The 25,754-nt window shown below is 56.0% G+C and overlaps 1 protein-coding gene across 1 annotated transcript; it reads right to left on the reverse strand.

Annotated features, from left to right (window-relative positions):
- Positions 1-9,288: 9,288 nt before the first annotated feature.
- Positions 9,289-24,398, reverse strand: STK35 (serine/threonine kinase 35). Its single transcript, XM_058036561.1, is given in 5 exon segments — positions 9,289-10,880; positions 17,083-17,830; positions 22,996-23,402; positions 23,404-23,616; positions 23,878-24,398. Coding segments are annotated over 4 exon segments (1,854 nt in total). The 3' UTR covers positions 9,289-10,880; positions 17,083-17,117.
- Between the last annotated feature and the right edge of the window lie 1,356 nt (positions 24,399-25,754).

Below are 25,754 nucleotides of genomic sequence, written 5' to 3' on the forward strand. Positions count from 1 at the left end.
GACCTGGCTGCCCAGTCAGCTGTGTTGCTGTGGAGAGGAGAGTGGCTGGTCTGGTTCAAGGTGGCAAGCTCCATACCACAACTGGTGAACTCATCAGCAAACTGGTCAAGCCTCTGGGGCTGCAGGTGCCTTCGTACTCCCTGTTATTAAATCTTTGGGTCAGGGCTCAGCCTTAATGCTGTCTGGTGTGCTCAGCTGGAGCATCTCTGCTAAGCTTTTGTAATTGAATGACAGGCAAGATTCATAACGCCAGCCCTGGGCTCCTGCTCGAACAGCAAGGGAGGAGGCGATGTGTCATTTTAAGAAATCAATGCATCTTCTCAAGGCAGCCAGAGCTTACGGTTTCATTTCACAGCTGCCAAGAGATTAACTATACAACTGTCAGGTGTGATCCTCTAACAGACAAGGGAGATAACAAATATGAGTGAAAGCAGGTTGGTACCTTTGTTTGGAGAGGAGGGCCAGCAGAGATTAATATTTTATAATTATACAAAGTTTCTGTGGGAAACAAATGTTCGTGCTCGTGTCACGGGTCTTGATCCCGTTGTTTGGATGGTGTGTGCTGGGAAAGGGAGCTGTCCCTTCCAATCAGCCTTGGTGGTCTGAGGGTATGAGAAGAGCCCTGTGGAGGTGCAGCTTACCCTGACTCCTGCTCCAGCTGGGCCCTGTGCCAGATGCCCGAGGAGGAATCATGGAATCATAGAATCACAGGGTGGCTTGGTCTGGAAGGAGCCTTACTGCTCCTCTCATTCCACCTGAGCACGGCACAGTGCATGTTTGAAATGGGCTTTATTGCACTGAGAGGCCTGGCACTGAGCTTGCTTGTACTTCTATTGCCATAAATACTAACCCGAATCCCAACTTTAGCGTGGAAAAAGGGAATCCCTTTGGTTGCCCCTACCCTGAGCTGCTGGCCAAGCTGTTTTCTTGGTTTTAGGGATGGGAGAATAAACCTGCTTAGAGTCTGAAGCTGAAATTTTAGTGTTTTCCATCCCTTTGCAACAGGGATCAATTCAGCCACAGGATTTTATAGCATTCTATGAATCTCTTTGAATTAATACACATACAAATGTGTTTGAAGGCTCCAACACCATGTAACCCTTTGCCCCCCTCATCAGCTGAGCTGTCTCTGTGACAGAGCTGACAGCCACTGTCACCCTTTTGTCACTCTGCCTGTTCTGTCCACAGCATCAAAATAAAGAACTTGTTAGTCCTGTCTGAGACCAAGATATAAGCAGACAATTGATTTTCTTCCTTCCTCTCATTAGTGAGTTCTGACACTTAATAAAACATATATTTCCACACTCAGGGTAAGCAAAACATCCAGATAGTGCCTGTCAGAGAAGGCTGAGAGCAAGGATTAGTCTTTACGGAAAATCAATAGCTGGAACAGAAAAATTGGCAGAACCCAAATTAAAAGTCACTGGCAATTTCTGTCTTCATATTTCACATCTGCATTTCTGAGAAAGAGATTTGCTGTAAAGGTAACAACCACAGAGGCAGGGAGGAGGGTGGACTTTGTGCCTGGTTCCTCTTCTGTTGTTTCCAGGTGGTACCTGGCAGGTGGAGGTGGGTGCCAGGTTTGGAGCAGCTCTTTGGGCAGCACCTGGTGCAATGTGATCCCTGTTCCAGGACAGAGGGCTGAGCAACACTGACCTTTCTGCTAGAGGTTGTGTCCCAATGGCAGCACTGTCGTTAAATCTGCCAACACCCCCTCCTCCAGGGTGCCTGAGTTATCCCTGCAGCCCCAAATCTTACCCATCCTTCATGATATTCACCTGGCTGCGTGGAAGCAGGATTTTCAGAGCAACATAAAGGCTCCAGCCCCCATCATCACAAGGGTATGACTGATTTACTCACTGCTCGCTCCCAGTTTCACTGGTACCTGAAATAAATTATACATTCCAAATATATTCCAACTCTAAATCACAGCCACACATCAGTGAACTCGTGGTGTTCGTCAGACTCTGATTCAGAGGCTCACTTTGAGAAGGAAGAGGAATTGAAGTTTTCTAAGGAACCCGGGGGAAGGAAGGAGAGAATTGCTCCTGTGGGATGCAAAAGCCCCAGCTGGACCAGGGCAGGAAAGAGTTAATTGTGTCCCCGAGGCAGCAATTATCTCCAGCTCATTACACCCACTAATGGCACCCGAGGAGGGAGCCCCAAAGCCTGGACGTGCCAGAGTTTGTAGTGGCTGTTTGTCAATAAATTTGGGGGGTTGGAAGCTGGTTTGGGACAAAAACCTTCTCTGGTCTGAGCCCCGCGATCACGCAGGGCTGAGACCCCGGGTTTCCTCGGGAGCATTTGCCTCATAGGCTCTGCTTTCCTCCCCTGCTGATGGACGGACAGCCCGGACAAGCCTTGGCACCCAAGGGGACCCCTGGGGTGGACACCCCCTCCTTTCTCCGGCGGTGACATTAATTTAAGCACGTGTGGACATGAGAGTGGAGAGCCCGTCTGAGCCGCAGGCTGCGGCGGGGCTGGGTTATTGATGATCCCGCCCAGGGAGATGGAGCGGGGTCAGGGGAGCTCCTTTATCTTGCTGGAAGCTCATCAAAAGCCCGTTCGGATCTCATTGTGCTGTGCTGAGCTTTGCAAGACAGACGTCCTTGAGCGTGAGTTCAAGGCAGGTTGTCCTGTCCCGGATCCCATGAGAATCCCTTGCTGGCAGCCTCATCCCAGCCGCGACTGTGATTCCCCTTTTTCCAGGGAACTTCCCAAGGGGGTCACGTTTCCTTGGATGTGGGAGCGGGAGGCTTGCTGAGCCTGCAGCTCTGTCCCCGTGTGCTGCTCGGGTGCAGCACGCCAGGGGAGCTGGATGCCTGCCCTCCCCAGGGAATGGGACACGGACACAGCTCCGAGCATTGATCCCGCTGGGATCGCGCTGCCGGCACGGCGGGCAGAGCTGCCCTGCTGTGATTTATTATCCGGCTGGGCTTGTGCTCCCTCCCATCTGTCTGGGCTGTCGTGTCCCGTGGATAAATCAGCCTGGAGCGTTTGATCCCACAACAGCCTACAAGCAAGGGGACTGCAAACTGCCAGGGCAGGAGCAGGGCGGGGGCTTTTATTTCTTGAATGCCACAGTGGTTTGAGGAACATCTGTCTGTGTGAAGGGCCAGGACTGGGGCATGTCTGTGCCTCAAGGAGGGATTGAGGCTCACGGAGAGATAATGACCTGCTTGTGTTTGTGGAGAAGGGGAGGTGAACTCTGCACAGCCAGTTTAGTGCCCTCACTGATTCCCAAAAAGCTTTTCAGGGGGGCATGAGCACCTTTCACACGAGCACAGACACTGGCCCTTCCTGGGTTAAACAGGACTGACTGTGGGGCTGGATCTGTGCAGAGGGAGCAGAGTCAGAGCTTGGAGAGATGCTGGGCTTTGGTGTTGTCTGCTGCTCACAGGGATGCTCTCCCCGGGGCCTCAGGCTGGGGCAAGGGCCCTGAGGATGCTCTCCCCTGGCCCTGAGGCTGGGGCAGGGGCTGTGGCACCCCATAGCTCTGGTCTGGGCGTTGATCCAGGGGGGCTGGAGGGGCTGCAGCACAGAGCCAGAGCAGGGTGGGGGTCCCTCTGGGAATCCTGACAGCCCCTGGCTCCAGCAGCAGGACAGAAGGGTGAAATCATGCCCATGTCATCCCATCCATCTCTGCCTCTTGCAGGCTGGTCCCGGGGGAAGTGCAGGCTTTGGCAGCTCTAAGTGGGGTTGGAGGCGGATGCAATTCTGGAGAATAAGATTCCGTTGCAAAACCTGTAAAATAAAAAAAAAATTAAAGTTCTTGGCTGAGAAGCTTGTTTAGAGATCTTATCTCTGGCAGAGGAAATAGTTCTTAATTCCCTGCCTTGCTGCCTCCCAGCAATTTCTGGGTCCCCAGAGGGGCACAGGGCATCAGCTCTGTCAGGAAACGAGCTGGGGAAGCAGCTTTTGTTCACGGAACTGAGACTGACCCAAAGTGGCTCTGGGTGAAGCTGCTGCTGCTGCCACGTGCAGTCCCTGCTGTGGGGAGAGGCAGGTGGGGTGTGCGTGGGGTGGGCAGACCGCACAATGCATTTGAGACAGATTGCAGGCAAAAATTACATTTTTTGAAGCCTTGGGTGGAATCAGGAGGTGGTTTGGGTAATGTTGCTCCCCCTGCTCCATCCCCAGGTCCCCTGGGCAGGGCTGCCTGGTTTCTGCAGAAGGAGGGATGGGAGCCACAGCCATTCCACACACACGGGGGGCTGCACTGCTCTGTCTGAGCTGGTGAGCTGCTGGGATATTGTGTGCAATGGGATGGAATGTATTTAAGCTTGATGCCATCCACAGCCTTGTCTGCCGTGTGCCGTGGGGCTGGGCTGTCCGAGGGCCCTCGTGACTGTCCTAACATTGAACAGGAGGACAGAGGGTGAGGAGGGTCCAGGCTTCTGCCTCACAATGGGTCAGGGGGGAGAGCAGAGTCCCTGCTCACTCAGCTTTTGTCCCTTGTGTTCATTGTCACCTCCGCCCGCATCGCACCGAGAGCCTCCTGTGAGTCATCTGCCGCTCAATGGAGTGTGTGGGCTTAGTGCAGCTTTAGCTGTTCATCCTCTGCTGTGCTGGAGCCTGACACGGGCAAGTGGAGCAATTCATCAGTGTGGAGATGAGGCAAATGAATGTCCTTTGCCGATACAATGGACCTTGCCCTCCTCCCACCAGCTCAAGCAGCAGCTTCCATCTGAGCTGGTGTCGCTGTGGCCCAGCGAGCGCTGCTGAAGTGGCTGCTGCTTGAGGAGCTCAGGAGATCTTCATAGAAATATGGACTTACGTTTTATGATGAATGACTTAGTGCTTCAGCTGTAAAACACAGCCTCTGTGGAGAGGAAGCCCTTGAAAATGTTCCTGTGTGCAAGCAGAGGGAGGGAGAGCAAAGCCATGGCTGCAGCAGCACCTCACCTCTACTCTGAGGTTTAATCCCATCAGGTGAGGTTGGTGCTGGCACTCAGGACTGTGACTGGCCTCACAGCCATGGTGCCTGCCAGGGCTGTCCTGGCCTTCCCCACCCTGGCCCTGCTGCCTGGCTGTGGCCTTTGCCACGTGCAGTTCTGCCCCAGCACGTGCCCCACTCCTGGTCCCTGAGGAGCACAGGGCTGGTGGCTCCTGGGGGATTCTGTCAGCTGTCAAATGCTTGACGCACCTTTGTGGAGTTCAGCAAACCTCTTTGCATATGAAATAGCAGGTCTCCAGAGAGCAAATCCAGAGTGAAACATCTCTTCTGGTGACTGACATCAACTTTCTCATTAATGGTGCTTTTCTGCTGTGCTGTGGGGTCACCTGCCCTTACCGGCTCCTCACCTGCAGCACACGTGAGAGGTGAGCCAGGCTCCAAGCCCAAGCTCCTGCTGGGGTTCAGTTTCATCCCATTTGCAAGGGCTGAGCTGGGAGTCAGGGGCCATGGGGCTCATGGAGCTCATTTTGTGTCTGGTCACAGAGACGAGTGAAATGCCACAAGCCTGGAGTCAACATGATCCTTGTCACCAGTGTAGCTTAAACCAGAGGGAAGTCACAAGAGCAGAAGTGTTTTTGGAGGTGCCACACAGCATTTGTGACAGAGGTTTTGGGGGTGCCTGCATTTGGTGGGGAGCAGCAGTGTAGCACAATGGGTCTCTGCAGCTGCGTTTGTCACCAGGACAGGGACAGTCTTGGGGCTTGTCCCACGCTGGGGGCCAGTGTCACTGGAGCCAATGCAGCCCCTTCCCTGCCTGCTGTGGGCAGGACCGGGGGGATGTTTGAGCCCCCAGGCTGCCCCTCACAGGGTGCCGCAGTCGCTGCCCGAGCTAACCCAGCAGGAAGCGGGAGGAAGCGCAGCTTGGGGCCCCTCGCCAGCCCCTCGGCACCGCTGCGGCTGCGGTCGAGCAGCCTCCCTGCGGCCCCACTGGGCTGAAAACATCCATTTTAGGTGCCTGTCGGCAGCGATTAAGGCGCACAATGGTGACGGCCGTGCGGGGGGAGCCCACGGCCACGCGGCCGGCGGCGCTGGGGCTGCCGCAGGGGGAGCGCAGCGAGCACGGCCTGCCCTGCACGTCCGGCGCGGCTGCCGCGGGTCGTGCGAGGCTGCGGGGCCCTTACGCAAGGGCCGAGGGCGCCGGGACATCCTGAGCCCCACGCCGGCTCGGGGTGGCCCCAGGCTGCTGCACTCCTGTGGGCATCACCCACAGGAAAACTTCCCGTGGCTGCAGGATGCGGCTCAGCCTCGTGATGCTTTTCTCATCGCGGCACCGGCGGCTCCCAGCTGCTGCGACCAGCTTGGGCATCTGGGATTTGGGGCAGAGGGTCTGTGCAAAGGGAGGAGCCCATTGTGGCTGCCCAAGTGGCAGCTCTGCAGGGCATTTTCCTAGGGGGGTTTGCAGGCACCTCCAAGAGTGGGCAGCCGGTCCTTTCTGGCTCCTGAACCATGGGGGTGCCAGCTTGTGGCCAGATGGGGAGGAAGGGGCAGGACGGGGAGGTGTTTCTGTAAGGGCAGAGGCCAAGCTTGCCTGTCCTGCTAATCACAATGCCCTACTTGGTGTCTGCATCAAGAACGGGGCTAATCCTAATCCAGGCCAAGGATAAAGGGCCACAAGTGCTTCATGCCAGGGAGCCACGTTGTGGTTGGCACTGGCCAGGGTGCCTTGGTTTAGTGCCCTAAGCTCCGAGGTCAGTCCAGCTAGCCCAGTTCCAGTTCAGGCTTAGCTGGACCTTCCCTCCAGGATGGAGCCAGAGCTGCTTTAGGGCCTTGGCCTGCCCACTGCTGCCAGGGACACCCTTTCAACCTCACTGCTGTCAGCACAGCACAGGACAAACACACAGAGCTCACGTTTCAAGTTGTGTGTGGCTTTTCAACCCCATCAAATAGCTTTATTCACACAAACGTCCCTTAATTTACAAAGCCTCTGCCATTCATACACATCAGGGTATCCACAGTGTTCAAAAAACTTAAATAGAACGTTTCATACCAACCCAAGGAAACCAAGTACAAAAAATATTTATATAAAGTTGTTCACACATAGGTCCTAGATAACCAGCTTCTGTGCAAAAAAAAAAAAAAAAAAAAATACAGATTCATTTACTAATATTATCTTTAGTTTGGAGTCTGGGTTTAAGCCTTCTGCTCTTGCTAGCTCAGCACAGGAGCTGTGGGGAGCAGGGAGAGCCCTCAGCAGGGCTGGGGCAGCCATGAGCCCCTGTCCTGGGGTTCACCCAGAACCCTTCTGGTGTGGCGGTGAAGCAGCTCACCCTGCAAAGCTGCTGTTTCCTGCTGGGTGAGTGAGCTGAAGGTCCATGCTGGCCTGGGCAGCTGCTGGGCATAGGTGCCAGGCTGGGGCCACCAGGCACTCCCATGTGGCCCCTGTGAGCTCTTGCAGCAGCCCAGACATCCTCAGGGCTAAAAGCATTTGTGCAGGCTGCAGAGAAATGATCTGGCAGATCACAGCTGGAAGAGAACAGCTCCCTGCACTTCCCTTCCAGCTACACCCACCAGACACCCTGCCCTGAAGTGAGAAATGCTTCTGGACATGAAGGGCCCACACGCTGGATGTGCCTGTATCCAGCTGAGGAACACAGGCACAACTCCTCCCACAGCAGTGGCACAAGCATTGGCTGCACCCCTGTTCAAAGGAAATGGGGCTCTGCTTTCCCACTGGCTGTTGGGATGGGGGCTGTGAGGAGTGGAGCACTGAGCTCTGCTCACCCACCCCATGCCAGCATTGCCAGGAAGGGGACCAGGAGCAGCCTTGCCCCGGGCAGCTGTAGTGTGAGCCTTGGGCAGCACAGGCCTGGGCTAAGGAAGGAAAGCAGCAGCATTTCCCTGTTCTCCCGACCTGCAGAGAGCCCAGGGAAACAAATCCCAGTTTGTGGCCTGCAGCAGCTCCCCTGTGATGCTTGGCAGGCTTAAACCCAGACTCGTACTGCATACGGAGGAGACAGACACCGCACACAACGGAGGATTTCCACGACGATGGTAACGCTTGCTTTACATCTTATTGCTCCAGAAAGGCTCTGGGAGCCTGTGATATGTGAAGGAGCTGGGTCCTGAGGAGTAGAGGAAGACCACAGGGGTAACTCTTATCTGTCACTAGCACTGCTGAACCTCAAACACAGCAGCAAGGGGATACAGGGGAGCTAATCTAACCCCTCTAGGCTACAGCCACCTCTGCTCTCCTCCCCATGGACCAAAGCTGGCCGGGAGATCCCCGTGACACCTGCACGATGCGGGTGCTGTCGGCCTTGCTGCAGGCTGGTGCAGATAACACAGTTCCCAATCCTCCTGAGGCTTGGCTTGTTCCCCCCACCCACCCCACATCCCTCTTGTAAACAGCAAAATCAGAAGTAAACAGTTTCATACAATCACTCCCCCGGCGTGGGCACCATCTGGGGCCAACAAGCCCAGAGAGTTCTGCAAGGGGGGCTTGGCTCCCCCCACACCAACCAGCTACCCCCAGCACCTGGATGCTCAGCTTCACTGCAGCCAGGAAGAGACAGACAGCATGGCCCTGGGCTGGGAAATGGGCCACAGGCTCGGGATTGCCTTCTTAAACTTGGATTTTCCCAGCAGCGCATCCTGATGCCAAACATCCACAGCAGAGGAAGAAGTTTGGCCTGCAGGGGCTGGGCAGGTGAGACCCAAAAGACCCAGCTGGGAAAAAACTAAAACATTCTCCATCCCACAGCATATGCAGGTTTGAGCTGTTCCCACCTTGTTCTAGAGGGAGTGCTGGTCTGGGCCAAAGTAACTGAAGGAGAGATGTGGGGAGCTGTAAACACAAGGCAGGTTCCTATATAGTCTGGGGAGTTGAGCACAAACAGCAGCAAAATCAGAGAGAAATGCTCTTAGAAGGACAAACTAATCAGGGAAACATCCATGTTGGCCAAAGGCTAGCAGCCCTAGGACTCCTCCTTGGAAGTGTTTGCTAAATCCTAAGTAAGGCACTACGGTCTAGCTCACTAACATCAAGCTGCTTGAAAAACACATCTGCAATGCAAAAGCTGAGGTGGACACGTGTGGTTTGAAGATGGCCTGAAACAGCAGTGGACCAAGAGGGCCGACCCTCCCAGGGCCTGCTGGACTCACTCCTGTCCTGAGAAGAACAGGGCAATGCACTGACTGCCTTCCAGCTTCCCCTCCTGCCCTCTTAACTGTGCCCCTTCAGGCCAGGGTTTGCTTAGAACAGCTGTGACAGACAGGAGCAAAGGCTCTGCCAGGTGGAGGAAGGATGGTCCAGTGATCAGGGCACTAACACTGCACTTGTGAGCTAAATGGTTCACTCTCCCCTCCCTGTGGGATGCAGCACAGGAAGCTGCAGCCCATAGAAACATCCCTAGGGACAAACACAGTGTGAGAACAAGGGCTTGGCAGTGCATTTGTGCTGTCCAAACCTTCACAAGTCACAGACAGCCAGCCTGGAGCCTCCTGGTCCTCCTAAGAAGGACTAGGTCTTTCTGCAGCCACAGCTTTAGCTTTGTGTTCTGGAAAAGATGGAAAAGAAGCTCCTCCACCCTTCCCCTGCTCTGCCTGAGCCCACCTGAATTTCCTCCATTTCCATTCATTCCTGTGAGCTCAGCACAGTACACTGAGGAGATACATAGAGGTGCTGCCAGTTAGGAACCTTCCAGTGATGGCAGAGGAAAGCTGCAGGCAAGGAGCAGTTCCCACAGCCAGGGATGAGGGGAGCAGGTGCTGCCATGGCCAGCTCCAGGCTGAGCACCCTGGGTCAGACCAGCCCCACTTCCCAAACCACTGCTGGTGATTTCACCTGCTGAGAAACATTTTAGGTGGTTCAGAAGCTGCAGAGTGGAGAAGAGGTGGTGCTTTACATTGCATTTACAGTGAGCAAAGTCTAAAGATCATCAACACAGGGCAGCCCCAGAAAATGAGTTTTGCTTTAAATATAGGCAAGGAAATAGAGTTTTAAGTGCTCAGCCTGAGGTTCCAATCTCCTGACCTGAGCTGTACTATACTGTAGCCTATCCTGAATAGCAGCATTGCCTTTTGCTTCCTGGAGATCATTAGCTAGCAGGGAAAAGTGTCCTGTGGGAGGCTAAAATCCAGCCCTTGACCCATTAGGCCAAACCTCCTCCTCTCCACAGCATTGTTCCTATTGACTGAAGTTTGGCATTAAATGGATCAGAGCAGTGCACTGCTCTCTGTTTCTCTTGTACTCAGATGATGTCAACCTGAAAATGTTCTCAGCAGCTCCCCAGTTCCCTCTGTATAGAAAGACAGTCACAAAGATGATCATGAAATCCAGCTTGGGAAGACCTGCTTTGCCAAATGGCTTTCCAGCTTGTTTATCCTACTCTATCCTAATGTCAGCTGCTCACAAGCCTGGGCAGCACCACCTATTCAGGAGCTGCCTGGCTATGAAGTTATTTAGCTGCTTGCAACATGTGGACCAAGAGATTCCTCTTTCCTAAAGCACTGCACTCCCAATGCAAGCCTACCCACCACTTTGCTCCCATTTTCCCTAGGCAAAATCAATAGCTTTGAACCCAAAGCTGTGCCCAGCTGGACTCAGAGCTGGTGCCTGGCAGTACACCTCACCATCAGGCTGCTGATTCCCACTTCCTTATGGAACCACATCCCTAAAAACATCTAAAGAGTCGAACAGCAGCACAGGAGACACGGGGAGGGCTGGGCAAGGACAACTCTGCTCTCTGGATCTTCTTTCAAAGTTTTGTGAGTGACAGCTGCCAGCTTGTGTTCTTCCACAGGCACCTGCAGCCCCCTCCCACACCCCCACAACACCCTTCCCAACACAAAAAAGTAACACTCAAATATTTCACATTGCAAGAGATCCTGTAGACCGGGGATCTTCTGTATTATCATCTTCCCTTATCTTTGACTTCCTTCTTGCACGTAAATAATGGAGATTATGGGTCCCTGGTAAATACATCTGCAAGAAAAAACAAGAGAGGAGAAAGAGAGGTCAGGTTTGTCAGTGGTTTGTCTCTGTTATTACATTGTGACTGCAGGTATTGGCTCCTGGATGGAAGGGGTGTAGGACACCACTCCTGCCACCTGCCCACTTATCCCAGTTGGCCCAAAATGGGTGCTGCCACCTCTCTCTACTGCCCAGTGCTTTGGCTATCGATCCAGACAGGGACTGTGCTCAGTTTACAGTCAGATTTTATCCCAGAAGGACTCAGACAGCAGTGCCTGGAGCACACTGCCAAGGACAGCACACACCCAGCTGCCCCAGGGACAGGCTGGCTGGGGCTGAGCATCTCCTCACACCCCCACACACAGCCCCATCCCACACAGTCCTGCTGGAACAAGGACAAGTGTTCCCACAGCAGAGCCTGGCCTTGAGAGTCCATGTGATGTGTCTGTGAGTGCTGGCTCCATGCACTCCACAGGAAAGGTGGAACAAGCTGCAAGCCCAGAGCTGCCCTGCACCACTCGCCTGCTGCGTCAGCAGCGCTCGGGCAGCACAAGTGGCTCTGCAAAAGCTGAGTAAAATGCAGGCTGGTGCAACTGGAAACAGAGCAGGAGAGGTTTGGTGGGTAAAATCCAGGCTGGTGCAACTGGAAACAGAGCAGGAGAGGTTTGGTGGGTAAAATCCAGGCTGGTGCAACTGGAAACAGGGCAGGAGAGGTTCACAGCTCAGCCCACAAGGATGCTCAGTGCCAGGGATTTTAGAGTTGGATTTGTTGCATCAATCCCTGCTTTGGCCAAAGCCTCAACACACAACAACCCCCATGGTCCCTGCAGCACCCTGCAGTGGTGCTGCACCCATTCATCCACAGCCCTGGCACCCTCCTGTCCTCTGAGCTCAGGGACATGGAATGCTCAATGCTGCACATAAGCCACCAGCATTTTCCACATAGTTTGTCTGCAACCCAGAAAATTCCCTGTGGGCAGCAGAAGAACAGCACACCTATATACACATGATGTCACTTCTGTACTGAAAATCCATCCTTTAGGATGTCCCAAACTCAAGGAGGCACCAGCAGAGCTGAGGGCAGTGGTTGTGCTGGGAAGCAGTGGGGGTGGTCCATGAGCCCTAAACTCAGATGGGAAAAAAATGTGTGGGGTGGATTTAACTCCCCCATTCAGCAGGGGCAGGTCCCAGGCCACCAGGCACGGGCAAAGGGCTCTGCAGAGACACCAAGGGAGCAGTGGGAAAGACCTGCTGCAAAAAAAAATGCTACTGCCCAGCAAATTACTCCTATACCTTAGCCCTAGGAAATCTCATTAAAGAAATCCCTGCCTGAGAAACACATTTCTAAAGGACAAGGCTGCTCAGAGCAGAAGGCAAGGTCATGGGCACACTCCTTTCCAGGAGAGGTTAACCAAAGGGATGCCACTTTTGCAGGCTGCCATCAGAATAAAGCCTTTCTGTTTGAGGAGGCGAGAGGCACACAGACATCAGGTCAGGGCAAACACACAAGGATTCTTCTGGAAGGTTTCTCCTATTATGCAGCTTTGTTAGCAAGTAGGGCAGGGTTTCTGTTTGTGCTTCCCTGGAGTAGGAACATTATGAGGGAAGGAACTTGCTTGAGCAGCCCAGAGCTCGCTGCTCTGAGACAGGAGAGCTCACCCCACTGACGCACGTTTTTACAGGGGCTTGTTCAAGAGCTTTTAATCCCTCCACTGATGCCATTTATAGCTTTAATCAGCTCCAATGTTCATTTGGCATCAGCAGGATGTGAAGCAGCAGCCCATGGAGCCCTCATCCAGCACACAAGATGACACCAATGTGTGGGTCACACAGAGGGGCAGTGGGGTCTGCATGGCAGAGAGGACTCAGTGCAGAGGAGGGAGAGACAACCCAGCAGCTCCTGGTGTTAGCCATGTCATCTGCCCCTGGGTGGGGACACTGAGTGCAAGGGAATGGAGCTGAGTGCCTGATCTACCTCCTGAGCCTTCCCTCATGCTCTGTACCTATACTTGTGATGCATTCCTTGGGTGCATCCTTAAACCCAACCGCAGTGACCGCCCCCAGAGGGCAAAGCAGGGATGACAGCAAGTAAACACAACACCAATCCCACTGGCCAGAGGTGACATGGTCCAGGTCACCCTCAGGCTTCATTTCACCCCAGGTAGAATCAACACTGTCCAGAAGGGTGTCACCACTCCATGGAGTGGCCCCTGTGATGCTGCATTCACTACTATGGCTAAGAGGAACTGACCTTGCTTTTACTATGGCTTTTGTTCATGCCAAGATCCACAAACCACACTGAAAACAGTCCAAAGTCAAAACCAACATTGTTTTAGGAATGAAATTGCTGTTCTTTAGGCCAGTGAGTAAAACTTGAGCTGAGTGATACTAACAGCCAAAATCTAACTGGATGCAGCAGTCCCTGCTCACTGACAGCTCTCAGAGCTGCTGCTGTGTCCCTGATCCCTGTCCCTCCTTCAGCTCTGAAATTCCACAGGGCAGCAGTTTATCAGCAGTGCTGGGGGTGGCTGGGCAGAGCTCTGGCCAGAGCAGACACCATCGTGCAGGGTGAGCAGATAAGCTTGTTCAGCATCAGCTCCTGGTGCACGTGTAAAATGCAAAGAGCAGAACAATGCAAATACAAACAGCCACTTTCAGCTGAAACTGGAATAATCAAACCCAGTGAGAGAGGAGTGCTGGAGAGAACCAGACTGGCCACAGCTATTGAACACCATCCTGCTCATGACAGCCCCTGAGATGCTGCAGCCTGCACAGATTCTTGCCATTCATCTTGAGCATCCACCCAAAATCAGACCAACTGTTTTATCCACAGTGAAAATATCATGGAATGCAAACCTACCAGAACAAGCTGCCTCTACACTCATCACAACCACTGTAGTTTGATGTCCTGTGTGAATCAAAACTGCAAAGTTTCTTAAACACATAACTGTCAGTGGTGGGTGATGCTGTACTCACCCTTTGTGTTTCTGTGGCCAAGGCCCCTGTGTCACTGCAGGGAGAAGCAAAAGGCCACACTGCCACTGTACCTTTTTCCTCTACAACCTGTCTGAGGGTTGCACAAAGCCATCCCATCAGAGGATCCCACCAGAGCAGCATCTCTGGGAGGCCCCTCACCATCCCCAGGGAATCTGGAGGGCAACTACAAAAGTGACATAGAAAGATGTCCTCATTGCAGGAAAGGAGAATCATTCCAGTTTTTCAGTATTGGGAAGGAAGGGTGAAATACTCCCCAGTGGGCAGTGCAGTTAGTGCTGGGCTATCACAGAAAGAGACCCATCAGCAGATATCCAGCACAACCCAGCCACTCCTCAATCGTACTAGAAAGGCTTTTGTCTTCTTTGCCCAAAAGGCAGCTTTTGCCAACAACTCTAGAGAGCTGTAGATAAACTTGGTTTTATCTAAATATTTGCAGAAGGAAGCAAAAGTGTTCAAATGAAAAAGAGAATACCTTTGTTTTTCCCACAGAAATGCTGCCCACCTCTGCTGGAACTGTTTGCACCAGTGCCACCAGCAGTGGGAAAAGCAAGGAGATAATGAGTTATCTCCACCTCAGGCAGCCCAGTGCTCAGCATAAACCAAGCAAAAAACACCTTCCCTTCTGAGAACTGACATTTCCTATCTGCATTTTGGAAGGGTAACAGAGCATGAAGCTCTCAGGTGTGTGCAGCATCCATGGCAGAACTGAAGCTGAAGCTGCTGAGACATTAGGCAAAATCTGAATAGGTCAGTGGCATAGCAAAGAATAAGCAAAAATCCGATTCCCTGGGTCAGGAAGGGTTACAGTTTTCCAGGTTATGACATGAACCAAGGCTGAGCAGGTCTGAACTGTCCTGGGGAAGAACCTGCTGCATGACCCAGCACAGCAAAGCTACATGCCAGTGCCACAAATAAGTTGGGAGAGGTTACGTGAGTTTCTCGGTCAACTAAAATTACCTGAGAGCAGAATTCAGGCTCTGCTCTAAATCCCATTTTAAGCTTCTCAAGCAGGTTTCCAATTTAAGGTTTGCATTTAATAGCAGTCAGAAGAAGGCTGATTTGAATACACAAGTACACCAGGAAAACCACGCAGCAAAGTGCACCATACATATATTCTGGCTGCCCCACGAGTGAGGCAAAGAACACTCTGGGCTTGCAGGGACATATGGCTGGTGCTGGGCTCTATGTGGGCCAGGCAGCCACGCTCCATGTGCCAGGTTGGGTTATGTAAGAGCATCCCTGGCTGCTGCAGCTGTGTCACGACGGAGCCATCGGTGCAGACTCACGGATGGACTTGGGGGGGGGCTGCAGGAGGCAGCTGGGTCTGAGCAAACAGCCGCGGGGTAGGACTGTCCCCTCGGTGTTTGTTATCCCTTCATGTACTATTCCGCAGATCTGCGCAGGATGAATTTCCCCCGAGGGCAGGGGCCGGTTGCATAAGCAGCAGCATCGTGTCAGCACAGAGGCAGCGCAGATGGCACAGCCCGGCCTGACCCTCCACGTGCGCCAGAGCTGCTCCCACAGCCCTGGGCACGGGGCAGGGTGTCTGCCCCGGGGCTGGAGCACACCCATCTTGAGGGCTCTCATTTCCAGATTCATTCCCCCACCCTAATCCCCAGCCCACACTTCACTGGGACCAGTATCCAGCCCCAGGCAGCAGTGCTTGAATCGGTTACTCGCACTTGAGAGGGGTGGTAAACATTTTGTGGGTGGAAGAGTGCAGAGGGGATGGTCTGTGGACCAGTTTGGACAAACCAACAGAGAAGAACAAGACCCACCCAATGGGTTTTTCCATTTCCATCCCTATTTCTCTACAAACAGCACACAGTGTACCTGGGCACACAGAGAGAGGGGGGTCAGGCCCCACAGCGTTTTTCTTAAGCTCAGGAACCCTCAGGTGGCAGCAATGAGGGATTTTAGCAAAACCTGCCAAAACACCTCCACCTTCCCCACTGCCTGCAGCTGGGGGCTTGCTCTCAGAGCTGGACAGACACACAGCCATCAGCTGAGGGCTGGTGCATGCTGGCCAAGGACATTATTTCCTTCCTCTTTACCCTCCTGCATCCATGGTCAGCTCCAGTCCAGCTGGCTGTGTGTGGTTTTGGGGTGAGGTGAGGGCTGGGCCCAAGCTGTGATGCCAGCACCTGACACAGGCAGGCTGTCAAAGATCTCCTGGGACCAGTGATGGGCAGGCAGCTCTGCAGGAGCCTGAGAAAGGATGTGGGCTGGAAAGATGTCAGCCTCACCCCTGGTAATCTGTAATTCTTCAGTTTCATTGAAATGTTTGGCTGGGAGAATCCCTAGTAACAGCTTCTGTTTACAGACAGCTTTGCCATGTAGGCAACACCTCCCAGTCCTTCTGTGTCACTGGCGAGGGACACTGCCAGCTAAACCACGTCCCTGGGGTCCTTCCAGACCATGTGTGACCACCCAGGCCTCAGGATCAAGACCTCTGAGCTTGAGACTGTTTAGCAGGGGGGGAGAAGGGAGGGGACTCTGGGCAGAGCTGAGCTCAGTCTGAGCAGAGCTGTTTTTAAGCTTCCTTCCTTAGCAGACACAGGTCTACAAGCACAGATGCTGGAGACCAAAGCATCTCCTGGGTCTGGGCACTGCCGTTCACACCAAAGGGAAGTCCTGCCTTGAATAGGGAAATGAAACAGAGCCACAGGATGGACCCATGTGCCTCGTAGGTGAAAGCAAAGAGTTCTGTGCCAAGACAGATGTGCCACTTGGTGCTACTCACTGAGCCAGCTGGGCCCCGAGGTGTCCTGTCCAAGTGTCACAGAGGGGGAGGGTGCTAGACAGGGAGCTCCAGCACAGACTGTGAAAATTACATCACACAGCAGAGGAGGCAGAACTGGCAGATCCCTCCCTGACCCTGAGAGAGACAGATGTCACCAAAGCTTATACCAAGTGCTTGCAGGTGTCTCTGCTGTGCCCCAGCCTGTCTCAGCCACTGGCCAGGACCTCTGAGGAGCAAGGCTCCTGCCCAGCCCTTCCAGCTCCACTGGACCCTTGGGCAGTGACAGGATGTGCAGCTGCTAATTCTATTTCTCACCTCTCTTTTATTTTTGCAGTAGAATAGGTGAAAACAACCTCAGAAGCAGTGCTCTGATGAGTCACTATAGAAATAGCTCTAAGAACATAAAAGACTCCTTTGTGCCACTACAAAGTGCACTAGTGGACAGAAACAAGACAAAAAACACAAATCACTTACCCAGCTGCAAAGCACAGCAGTGCCCTGCCCTGAATTTAAGCAGCACATGTAACCTGGTCCATTCTGGTTTCAAGCTCAAAGGCATCAGGTCGATCCTGTGGGTTAGCAGCCAACATGTCTTTCAAGAGCTGCTTGATCCCCTCAGACATGGAAGTCCTGCGTTTCTGAGGGATGTGCAGCTCCATCTTTGGGTTTTCTAGCAGCGCTTCCCCGACGGGCACAATCTCGGTCCCCTGCTTGATGTAAGTCCCCAGCAGCTCCTTCTTGGTCTCAGCATCAATGAAGGTGATCCTCTCAATCATGGCCCAGATGATGATGCCGAGGGCGAAGATGTCAGCCTTGGCAGTGTAGTGTCCCTCCCACACCTCGGGTGCCATGTAGAAATCAGAGCCACAGGCTGAGGACAGCCAGTACTTGTTCACATTCACATTTTTGTTCTCATGCCCACCCTCCTTGCCCCGAGCAGTCAGGCCAGCACAGACCTTGCTCAGCCCAAAGTCAGCCACCTTGAGCACAGGGGTGCCAGATTTCTCAGTTATCAGGATGTTGTCTGGCTTCAGGTCCCGGTGGACAATGTGGTTCTTGTGCAGGAAGGCAATGGCACTGGTCAGCTGCAGCATGAAGCTCTTGTTGGTGGCAGGGTCGGGCCTTCGGGACAGCACGTACTGGTTGAGGTCTCCTCCTTCACAGAACTCCATGACAAACCACAGGTAGCAAGGCTCCTCTGCATAGCCCAGGATCCTCTCACCTGACCAGAAGAGATAAAAAAAAGTGGGTTTGTCATACACATTTTAAAGTCCACACTAATCCAGGATGGCCGAGGAACAGGTCTGGTTTATGTGGATAACAAAAATTTTGGGAATGTGACTGGGACCTATTGCACTGCTGTGGCTTCAAGTGCTTTGGGATCCTGTTGAGCAGGACACACCAGCACCATGTTTACCCAAACCCACTGCTGGGAACCAGCTCAGGGACCTCCTCCTCCCAGCAAAGTGCAGAGAACACATGTTCTTCAGTCCTACCAGCAGGCCATTCTCCCCAGGCTCTGACAGCCAAAGCAGCAGAGGCTAAAAGCATAATTAGCAGTGAGTCTACAGGAAAAATAAATCACTTCTGTGAATGCCTCCTCTCCCACCTCAGCTGTGCTGCAGGAGACAAAGGCTGGCTCATTGCACACACTTTACTGGAACTGCACACAGGGAGTAAATCACAGCCCTTCACACTGCCAGCACAGACCTGCCAAGAGTGGTCACAGCAGTGTCCCAGCCCTATGGCCCACTGGGTCTTCCCAGAACAAATCTGTGCATTTAAGGATTGCATTTGTGCTGGGGAAACTCTGCCACTTCATTAACTTTCAGCTTTCATTAACTGCCAACAAGTCTTTAATGAGAAGAAACTGGAGGTCCAAGCTGCAAAATGTTTGCTGAGTGTAATCTCAGCCACACTTGTGACTGTAAATACTCCTACTGCTCAGTATTTCACCCCAAACAGCTTCTTCCTTCACCAGACATCAAACTGAGCTCCTCAAGCTCAGAGCATCTCAGGCTTTACTCCATAAAACTCCTGCCTAAGGAAGGACTCTTGCACATCAATTAGACATGTGAAGAACACAACAGCATCATATCAGCTCATGGGGCCAGGTCTGCCACTCATGCTCTCCAGGGATGCCAGGATGCCCCAGGGAGCATTGGCAACAGACCCATCCCCATTAGCTGATGTCAGGAATGCAAACCCCAGGGTCAGACCCCAAGTCTCCTCCAGAGAGCACCCAGGTGATTGGCAGAGCCTGCACACACCACCAGAGCATCATTTTGCTCTAGAAATTGATTTTCTTATCATCAAGTACCATAAGAGAAAAGCTGGAGGATACCACTCACCTCTGCCACAGCTAAAAAGTCCCACAGCTGAACTCAAGTGTTTTGGAAAGCAGTTACATAACTCCACCCATTTGACAAAGTTGGGTTTTGTTAGAGCAAAGCCCTAGAGAGCATCTGGGAAAGCAAAAAACTTCCAGCAGCAGGTAAAGCCAAGGACTACCAGGGCCACCCAGCCCTGGGCTGCACTGGTCAGCAGGCAGTGTGGGTGGGAATATTGGTTATTTGCACAAACAGTCTGTATCCATGGCTACTGCTATGGAAATGGAAATCGGCACAACAGAAGGATTTGGCTGCACCTCCCCATCCTCAGCAATCTTCTGCTGAGATTAGGTCTGAAATGAAAGAACAGGGTGGAGTTACACAGGGCACTGGGTGCACTCTGGGGGTCTCATCTGGCTGGAAGGAGGCTCACCATGAAAGGACCAGCTGGGAGCAGCACAGGACAGCTTGGCTCTGGAGACCAAAATGCTGACCAGGAAAAGCAGCTTCTCTGGTGCAAGCCACCTTTGGCATGACAGCATGGGAGCAGAGACCTCAGCACAGCCAGGACAGCCCCAGCTCACACAGCTGCCATCACTTTGATTTGTTAAATCTCAGAGATTGACAGCAGGACACAGGGTTTGGCTTTCCTGCTCCCCTCTGCAGCCATACAGCCCCAACACAGGGAGCAGGAGTGTCTGTGTCTTCTCTGCCAGGAGTCAAACCATGACAGGGAGCACGGCAGAGCCCCACATCCCTCACACACAGCACTGCTGGCAGCCCCTTCCCACAGGCAGTGGCTCAAACACTGGCTCAGCAGCAGCCAGGACCTGTTAGTTCTGACAAGCCAAGGTTTGTTTTTAGCATAAGGAAGGCTCTGACTTAAAACTTGGCCCCTGAACGTCAGCAAACGCAGGAAAGGTGACGGGGATCCAGCAGTAGCTGCGAGCACCAGGCACTTCACTTTGGGTGGAGCATTGTGAGTGGAGGCTTAAGCCAAAAGTAATATTTCCTCATTTTCTTTCTATAATCTGAAAGTGTTTTAGTTGTTAAATCATCTTCCTGCCTTCAAAACAAACAGCTTTAAACATAAAGAGCTGGCAAGACGCTCCCTAAAGATGAGATGTTAGCAAACTGCAGACAAGCAGTCAGGAGCTGAGGAGATGCCAATGACAGGCTGGACCTGTTCTCTATCACCAAGCCAGCATCCCCATGTGCTCCCTGCCCAAACACAGCATGGCACACACTCACACTCCATCTTTCCAGCAGCACACACACACCTCCCCCACCCCATCCCGGGGAGCTCATTAACAGCGTGCTAATTTGCTTAGCTGCACAGGGGAAATGGAAATCCAGCGAGAGCAGAAGCAGCATCCCAGTGCCCACCAGCACATGTAACCTCTGACTCCCTCTGTGCAAGGAGGCTGCACCAGAGACATGGGAGCTGGCAGCATGGAATTCCAGGCAGCTGGAATGATGGCAACACACAGAGGTGATGCCAGGGCAGCCCATGAGTGAGGCTGAGTGCTGGTGGCAGGTTGATGGCCCCACGGGAGGAACAGAAAGCAACACCTTATACCTGTTCACTTAAGGCAGCTCTGTCACTGCTCTAGGTTGGGAACAAGAGGGGCATGTGATGTGCACAAGCACTGGAGGTGCTCTGAGCACATTGCACAGGTGCCTCTCCTCCAGCTCAGCACCGAGCTTCCACCTTCCTTTTCACACCCTGCCCTTTAAATTTAATTACTCCACACCTCGTTAAAACCCTAAAGGCTCAGCCTCTGGCCGTAGTTGAGAGCAAACCCCGCCTGTATCCCCACAGTTGTGCTCCAATTCAGAGAGTCTCAGATTAATCCTGGCCGTGCCCTGAGCCCCGGCACGTTGGCACAGCATCTGTGCTGGCCCGTAAATAGCCCAGCTGCGGTCGTGCAGAATGGCACGGAGCGCAGCGCCACGGCCACCGCAGGCAGGCAGGGACAGACCTGCAGGGCTCATCCAGCACAGCCTTTTGTTGTGAAAACATTTCTCCACATCTATCAGAGCCAAGGCTTGGGCAGGCAGCGAGCACAGGCTGCCTGGCACAACGCAGCCCCAGGCAGAGGGGAAGGAGAATGTGCCCCAGCTTGGTTTGGGGAGTACAGCTACTCCTGTCCAGCTCTGCTCCCCTCTGAGGGGCTGCTGGAGGACCAGGGCAGGCAAAGCCCTCCCCACTGCTGGGAATTCAGAAGGCTCAACCCCCTCCAGAGATGGGGCATCCATGGGTCTCCTTCCCCACCTGCACATGGGACACCTGCAGCTACCCAAGGGCTCTCCCCAAGCCAAGCCAGCTCGCCTCAGGGTGTGCAACAGACAGAGGGGGCAGGACCCCTCACTCCTGCTACAGCTGGACACACCCGAAGGGAAGAGCTGGCTCCTGTCCCAGGGAGCTGTGTGCCCTGGCTGTACAGGAATTTGGACACTGCCCTTCTCAGGGAGCCTCCCTTGGGTGGCTGTGTGAAGAAGATCAGGAGCTGGGATGCACGGGGAGAGCCAGGCACGTCTGGACATGTCCACCCAGCGGGGACACAGAGGGGACAGGCAAGGCAGGGACAGTCAGAGCCACAGGTTTGCTCAGAGGATGGATGTCAGGAGCTTTGCATGAACTCTGTGCCTGCCACAGGGTCTGGGGGATCAGGGACACTGAGCACCCCAAGGAGCTGACAGGAACCCTGGCACCCAAGTTTGGGGAAGGAAGGATTGGGGGGGGGATGGTTCTGCTCACAGCAGGCTGGGAGGAGGCACAGGGGCAGTGAGGGAACAGGGCTCCTGTATTTTTCCACATCTTCACAGCACATTGGCAAAGCTGGGTCTGACAAGCAGCCAAGGGAGCAAAGGGAGGGAGCATTTTGGAGATGTCACCATCACAACCATCGACTGTGACAGGAGAAGGTGACCCCTGACAGCCCCGTGATGCTGCTGAGGGACCCCAGGGGAAAATGGAGGTATCAGCCTAGGCTACAGGCATTAGTGCTTCCAGGGCTGTTCCTACAGAGCCAGCAGTGGGGGGGACACAGGGACAGTCCTAAAACTGTGAGAGCTTGAGCCATAACAGGCTGCAGCCTTGGGGTGCTCAGAGATGGGACAGTACATTGGGCAGAGAGGGGGAGATGTCCCCTTGCTGTGACTGGGACACAGTCACAGGCTGTGAAGGTCCCCAAGGGCATGTGTGTGGGCTGTGGCACAGGCCAGGGTAGAAGATGGAGCCTCAGGATTTGGAGTCAGTGCTGGCCAGGGGTCCAGCACACAGGGATGTCCCCCAAGGGTTAGGTTTGAGCGTGGAGATGGCAAGAGGGCCCCTCAGGACTGGGGGTGGGACTGCAGGACACATGGAGGAACCCCACTGGCACTGCTGCAAGACATGGGTGGGGCATAGGGAATGGTTTCCTGGGAGAATCGTACAGGAGAGTGTGAAGGGATGCACATCACAGGGGGATAGAGTCCAGACAAGGGTCCCTCAGGTGTGTTCAGGGTGAGTGGCAGCAGAGACCCTGTGGGGAGCCCTGCAGGGACAGGACAGAGATGGGTGATAGGAGCAAGCCTGGAGCAGATACCCCAGAGAGGACCCCAAGTGTGCAGGGGTGATGGGTGCTCAGGGAGGAGTCCAGGTGTGGTTACACTGGAAATGCAGTGAGTCAGGGTGGGAGGAAGAGCATAGTGAGAGCTGGGGGGAGCATTGGGCGCTGTTAATCACAGGCAATGCCCAGGAAGGATTTGAGCACTGGGGCGATGGGTAGCAAGCAGGGGCACTGAGGTTGGGTACTGTGGAAGGGTGTCCATGAAGAAAGGAGACAAACCCAGGATGTCCCGCATGGGGCATCCCAGCAGCCACCTGCTCCGGGGGTGTAACCTGGGACTGGGGCAGGAGGATCCGGGTGCGGGGGTCACTGGGGGCAGCAGGGAGGCGGCACATCCAGGTGCTCAGGGGTGGGGATGGGTGACACGGGTGCCAGGGACAGGGTCCCCACAGGCCCCGGAGGGCGTTGGGGCCGAGCCGGGGCGGCCCCGGGGGTGCCGGTACCTTTGAGGGAGGTCTCGACGAGGCGCAGGTAGAGTTGGCTGCGCTTGTTGCCGTGGCTCATGCGCTGCCCCAGGCCGTGCCGCTGCAGGACGCACTCCTCGAAGCGCACCACGTTGGGGTGCTGCCGCCGGAGGCTCGTCAGGGCCCAGAACTCGGCCAGCGCCAGCTCCACGTTCTCGGGAGCGTCGCAACGGATCCGCTTCACCGCCAGCCGGGCGCCGCTGCGGCCCGACACCGCCTCGTACACCACGCCGTAGGCGCCGCGGCCGATCTCGGCCAGCAGGCTGTACCGCGGGCCGCCGCCGCCGCCGATGCCCGGCCCGGCCGCCACCGCCGCCGCCATGGCCCCGCGCCGCGTCGCCCGCCGCCGCCGCCCCATCCTTTGTGTCCCGCGGCGGCCGCCGTCCATGGCCCCCCCCCGCCCCGCGTGCCGGGCAGCGCCGCGCGGGCGAGGGGGCACGCGCCGATGCCGCCGCCGCGCCGCGGGGCGGAAAAGCGCGCGCTGCCGGCCGCTTTAAGCGCTCGGCCAATCGCGGCCGCGCGGCGCGAACCACCGCGGCGCCGGGGGGGGGCGGCGGCCGCCGCGACGGGGCTCGGCCTCTCCCCGGTACCGGCCCCGTACTCGGAAAGAGAGGTCCGGGTTTGCCGCCCCGGGCGCGGTAACCGGGTCGCGGCGCCGCCAGCGCGGCTCGGCGCGGCCGGGGCTCAGCGCGGCGGCAGGCCCCTCGCGCTCCCCCGCCACGGTGGTACGCGCCGCGCCGGTGTAAACAGGCCGGTCATGGGGGCCCCGGCGTCCGCCGCGGGTCTCCCCCCTCCCTCCCTTCCCTCCGGGCCTGGCCCGCGGGAGGCGCTGCGGGCTCGGGCCCGGCCCGCGGGGCTCACCTGGGGAGCGGCGGCGGCGGCGGCTCCGGGCCGGGCGCTGCACGGCGCAGTGTGAATGGGCGGGGTGGGGGAGCGGCGGCGGCGGCGGCGGTGGGATAAGAGCGTGACCGCGCGCCCTGACGTAACCCCTTATGTAACGGCGGGGGGTGACCCGCCCCCAGCAGCCCCCTCCCCCCGCCCCGGGACGGGCGGCGCACCGGGGGGGCGGGATGCCCCGGGATGGGATGTACCGGCGGGACAGGGGTGATGCCGCCGGGGGTGGGGGGGTGATGCTCCGGGACGCGGTGCACCGGGGAGGGGGCGGTGCGCACGTTGTAGGTGATGACCCGGCGGGGAGGTGATTCCCCGGGGAGGGGGTGGTGCCCCGGGACCCAATAAATCCTCGGCACCCGGTAAATCCCGGGACGCGCTGCGCCGGCGGCAGCCGCGCGGTGCTGGATGCTCGGCGAGCCGGCGCTGTGCAGCCGCACCGGGAAGGGCGGGCATGAGGCTCGGGGTCGGTTTCGCAGCTCTGGCGGCATTCGGGGACCCCTCCCGGGCGCTGCGCTCACCCCGAGGGTTCGACCCCACTGCCGGGGATCCCCGGGGAGTTTCCAACTGGAAGTTCCCCGGGAAAGTGGCTGCGATCCCGAGAGGATCCCTACGGGCCAGGATCCAGGGTTTTGGGCGCACGCAAATGTGGCGCGGCACCCACCGGGTGTCCGGTGGTGGAACGGGCGCTGGTCACCAAGAGCGGGACACGGCGACCGCCCTACACCGGGACCCCGAGGGGCGGCGAGGGCCGGGGGAGACCGCGGGGCTGCAGTGTGTCCCCCCGGGCTGGCCGTGTCCCCGCGGGGTTGAATCTTGGCTGGTTTGGTGGCCTTTCTCCTGCGAGCAGGGGGGGTGAACCACAGAGGTCCCCGTCCCTAAATTGCTTTTCACTCCCTGAGCCATGAGCATCACCAGTATCCATCCACTCCGGGCTGCCCGGAGCTCTCATCCTGTTCCTGGCGCTGCTGGCAGCCCCCGGGCTCGGGGCTTTGCACGCCGCCGCCCCGCTCCTGGGGAGGAGGAGGGAATATCTGGGGAGGGAATTGCGATCCAACCCGAATGAACTTTTCCAGCCGCCTCTCCCGCGTTCTCCCGCCCCCCGCACGGTGCCGCTGGCGGCGGGCACTGCTGCCGGTCAGAGACGGCGTCTGCAGCGCCGGTTCACGGAGGAGCTCTCAAAATTCCCATTTTCTTGCCCCACTGCTGGGCCATGTGCCGCTGCCATCACGCAGCCCCAGCAGCTCCCGGCTGCGTCACGCCGGTGCCCGCGGGGAAGGGACGGCGACCCCCGGAGCCACCGGCGACTCTAATGCGAGGCTGCCCCCGGTGTCACGGCGCCGGCTGCAGCTCCTGCAAGTGCTTTGACCTCAATTTATGTTTAAATGGAGCCACTTCTCCTCCCGGGGAGGCTGCGGGGGTCGCGCCGCAGCCCCGCGCCCCCGGTGCCGCTCGGCAGCGGCGTGACTCGCCGTGTTTACGAGAGCGCCGCTGCTCGTACCGCCGTGGAGTGGCACTTGTGCCTCCTGCCCACGCAGGGAGGTCACTGTGTGCCCGCCTGGGCAGCGCTGGCCCCCCCCTGCTCGGGGCTCCCTCAGCCAGAGGCTCCCTGGCTCGGAGCTCCGCGGGCGGTTTGGAGCAGAAACCGCAGTGTTTCTCCCCATGTCCCGCAAAATTCGTCTGAACGCCTCCCTCTCCTGCTTACGGCAGGGCCAGGCAGGCGTGCAAGCGTTTTGGGAGTTTCTGGAAAAGCCGTGTCCCTGAACGGGATAAAGCTGAGCGTGCTGGAGCACCCACAGCGCAGCCGCTGCCCGCCTGGGGATGCTCCCGCCGGAGCTCTGGGACAG

This window comes from Melospiza georgiana, chromosome 17 (genome assembly GCF_028018845.1).
Source record: "Melospiza georgiana isolate bMelGeo1 chromosome 17, bMelGeo1.pri, whole genome shotgun sequence".
In the NCBI taxonomy this organism is placed as follows: Eukaryota; Metazoa; Chordata; class Aves; order Passeriformes; family Passerellidae; genus Melospiza; species Melospiza georgiana.